This window comes from Poecilia latipinna, unplaced genomic scaffold, assembly GCF_001443285.1.
Source record: "Poecilia latipinna isolate Pla-1442-1.1 unplaced genomic scaffold, P_latipinna-1.0 Scaffold51, whole genome shotgun sequence".
Lineage (NCBI taxonomy): Eukaryota > Metazoa > Chordata > Actinopteri > Cyprinodontiformes > Poeciliidae > Poecilia > Poecilia latipinna.
In genome coordinates, this window is record NW_015112667.1 from 473,332 (window position 1) to 476,820 (window position 3,489).

Consider the following 3,489-nt stretch of genomic DNA (forward strand, 5'->3'; position numbering starts at 1 on the left):
AACTGGCTCCAGCCCAGAGGTCCACATCCTTGTAAATTGCTCCCTGATTTTTATTATGTATTGGTTTAGTTCTTTTGTAGGTTGTTTTTTTGAGGCGTAGATCCAGGATATAAACTTGCTTAAAGATGTTTTTTGTTCTTAATAAAAAAAAGCTTCTTATATTCAATTTATTCATTCAAGAAAACTTGATAAATAAAGCTAATATTTTCCCCAAAAGATTCATTTTCACATTTTTTTTCTTTTCTGAGCGTCACGCGCATGTGAACCAGGTAATTTGCTTCCTTCTGCCTTTTGGTCTCCAGTCAGTCTCCACTTATCATGTATTTAAATGTTGTTGTTTTTCTTCTTTTAACACTAACTCGAGGAAATGTGTTCCTCGTCCTCCCCACGCCCCCCAGCTCTCCTGTCTGTTAAAACGTCTCTCCAGCTGATGCTGCTGTTGTCAGACAAACACGGCGGGGCAGCGTGCCAGTATTGACACTCCTACGGACGCACGCGCGGTGAGTGACCCGGCGAGCGGGACACTTTTTGCAGCGTTCGGGCTATAAGGAGAGGGAGTGGCGCTCTGGAGGACAGTGAGGAGAGAAACTCCACACGCAGACAGTAACACGGCAGCGCCCGGGATAACGTGATTAGCGCTCTATTAAGTCCGCTGCCGAGCGCAACTAGATGCAGCGCAGAGACCAGAGCGAGTGGAGAGACAGGAGGCGCAGGGGAAACGCTTCATCCGGCACATGGATCTTCTTTGCCTCTTCTTGATTTGCCTGAAGAAGTTCCCCGGTCGCACTGTTTTAGTGCCCTGGCAATGGAGAGCCGCTGTCATCGCTCCTTGTTTTAGGTAGGACTATTTATCATTATATGTACCTCGATTTTATCCACACAGTGGTGCCAGGCTATAAATCTGAGTTAATTGTGTTAGAAGCACTGATAAAGAGATGACACAATTCTAAAACTATGATAAATGATACACATTTTTTTCCCTTCTTGTTTTATTTTCAGATAAAGTGTCATCTTTTAAAGTATCCCTCACAATGAGGAGGAAAAATCCGGGAAAATCTCAGAGGAGTGATTCAGTCTCTTCTCCTCTCAGCTCTCCTGGGAACCACTAGTTCTGTCCTTCCTGGCGGATGATATTTGTAACCTCAGGTGAACTCTTAAAGAAAGTGGGCCAATCTGCTACCATGGCAGACATCAATAACACCACTCAGATCTTACCTAGCTTGGCCCCTTACAGCCTACGGATAGCCCTGCCACTGCTCGTGGGCTTTATGATCCTGCTCATAGTGTTCGGTAACGTCCTGGTGGTCATTGCTGTGTTTACAAGTCGGGCCTTGCGAGCCCCGCAGAACCTGTTCCTGGTTTCCCTGGCCTCAGCGGACATTCTGGTGGCCACCCTCGTGATGCCTTTCTCCCTGGCCAACGAACTCATGGGATATTGGTACTTTGGCGATGTATGGTGCGAGATTTACCTTGCGCTCGATGTTCTTTTCTGCACCGCGTCCATCACCCATCTGTGTGCAATCAGCTTAGACCGCTACTGGTCCATCACACAGGCCATCGAGTACAACCTAAAGAGGACGCCTCGCCGCATCAAGTGCATTATCTTTATTGTTTGGGTTATTGCTGCAGTTATCTCATTCCCGCCCCTCATCACAATGGCAAAAAACGACAACGACAACAACGGCGAGAGGACACACCCTGAGTGCAAGATCAATGACCAAAAATGGTACGTCATCTCCTCCTGCATCGGATCCTTCTTCCTACCGTGCGTCATCATGGTACTGGTCTATGTACGGATCTACCAAATCGCCAAAAAAAGGACACGGGTGCCACCCGGAGACCGGAAGCCAAATGCCATTTTGAAGTCACCCAATACTCCTGCTGCGAATGGGAAGGAGAATGGTGCAGGCGACGACAAGGACCGCCTCTGTCACGAGAAACTGAACAGTGAACAGGCCATAGAGCTCCAGGGAGTTGGAGGACATAGGAAGGCAGAGGAGGCAAAAGGTGAGATCAACGGAGTGGACCTCGAGGACTCATCGTCCTCTGACCACAAAGTGAACAATCCATGCTCCATTAGAAAGAAAACAAACAAGGGGAAACCCAGACTAAGTCAAATCAAACCAGGGGATTCCAACGTCCCGAAGCAAGAGTCAAACACCAAAGGCAGCCGCTGGAAAGGTCGTCAAAATCGCGAGAAACGTTTTACCTTCGTCTTGGCAGTGGTCATTGGTGTCTTTGTCATTTGTTGGTTTCCTTTTTTCTTTACTTACATGCTGAAAACTCTGTGCATATCCTGCAACGTGCCTACAACCTTGTTCAAGTTCTTCTTCTGGTTCGGCTATTGCAACAGTGCCCTGAACCCTTTGATATATACTGTTTTCAACAACGACTTCAGGAGGTCATTCAAAAAGATACTGTGCAAGAGGGACACCAGGAGATACGTATGACTCCAGCTTTGCATCCTTGTATTTTTTATATATATATATATATATATATATATATATATATATATATATATATATATATATATATATATATATATATATATATATATATATATATATATATATTGTGCATCCATTGTAAAACAGTATGCCCATTGTGCATGAACCTGCAATTTGTGATCGCTCAGGAAGGTGTTTATCTGCAGACTCTTCCTTCCCTTTGAATGCATCCACCTGTCACAGCTTTAACACGACGATGGAGATCACAGAGAAAACCACAGTAAGATCATATTTTTATTGTATCTACTTTTTTTTTTAAAAGAGGCAAACATAGTGAAGTTATTGATATGTGTTGGATTTGTATGTCATAACTAAATGATTTGTCTGAGTATTTGTCTATATTTGTTTTCATGGAAACAGTATTGTAATATTTTGTATGATATGGTGATATTGATTGCAACAAAAATGATGCTGGTGAACTTGTGCTAAAGTGCAGCTTCTAAAGAATAAATAAAGCCCATTTTGTCAGAGATCGTTTAAAAAAAAACCTAGAGGAAAGATTGGAGTGATGATTTCGTATCATTTTGGATCTTGTCAGCGTACGTTCAAACAATTGAAAAAAAACTCTGGAGATTATGGGGAAGGAGAAAAAGGACAGAGCACAGAAAATGAAAAGCTAGAATTTGGTTTATGAAACAACCCTTGTTGTTTGCGAACAACAAGGGTTATGTACACTTAGAATAAATTTCATATTATTTTGAGCTTTCAATGATTTATTTCAACAGATTTTTTTCCCCAGCTTAGACTGATTATACAACAAAAAACTGCAGTGATTTCAGCTGAGTGCACAAGGTTTTGCACAAGGTTCTAGGTTTTGTCTACACCATTGATGTCTGATTAATTGTTTCTCATTCACCAGCCTTATGTTTCTTCTGACGGGATTCTGGCGGCATTTATCTCACTGCCTCTTTAGACAGAAATGTTAGAGCTCATTTAAACTGGTTAGTTTCCTCCCTTGTTTTTAAACTTAGTCTACAAGCAA

The 3,489-nt window shown here is 42.6% G+C and overlaps 1 protein-coding gene and 1 long non-coding RNA gene across 2 annotated transcripts in view; one reads left to right on the top strand and one right to left on the bottom strand.

Moving 5' to 3' along the window:
• Positions 1-3,101, bottom strand: part of LOC106959102 (uncharacterized) — an 18,254-nt gene extending 15,153 nt beyond the window's left edge. The window contains exon 1 of the long non-coding RNA XR_001427277.1: positions 2,755-3,101. This is a non-coding gene — a long non-coding RNA (uncharacterized LOC106959102). The remainder of the gene's footprint in view (positions 1-2,754) is intronic.
• On the top strand, positions 457-2,836 carry adra2a (adrenoceptor alpha 2A). Its single transcript, XM_015051416.1, has 3 exons — positions 457-838; positions 1,000-2,475; positions 2,548-2,836. Exon 2 carries the CDS (start codon positions 1,128-1,130, stop codon positions 2,448-2,450), a length of 1,323 nt encoding a protein of 440 aa, XP_014906902.1. The 5' UTR covers positions 457-838; positions 1,000-1,127; the 3' UTR covers positions 2,451-2,475; positions 2,548-2,836.
• Positions 3,102-3,489: the final 388 nt, after the last annotated feature.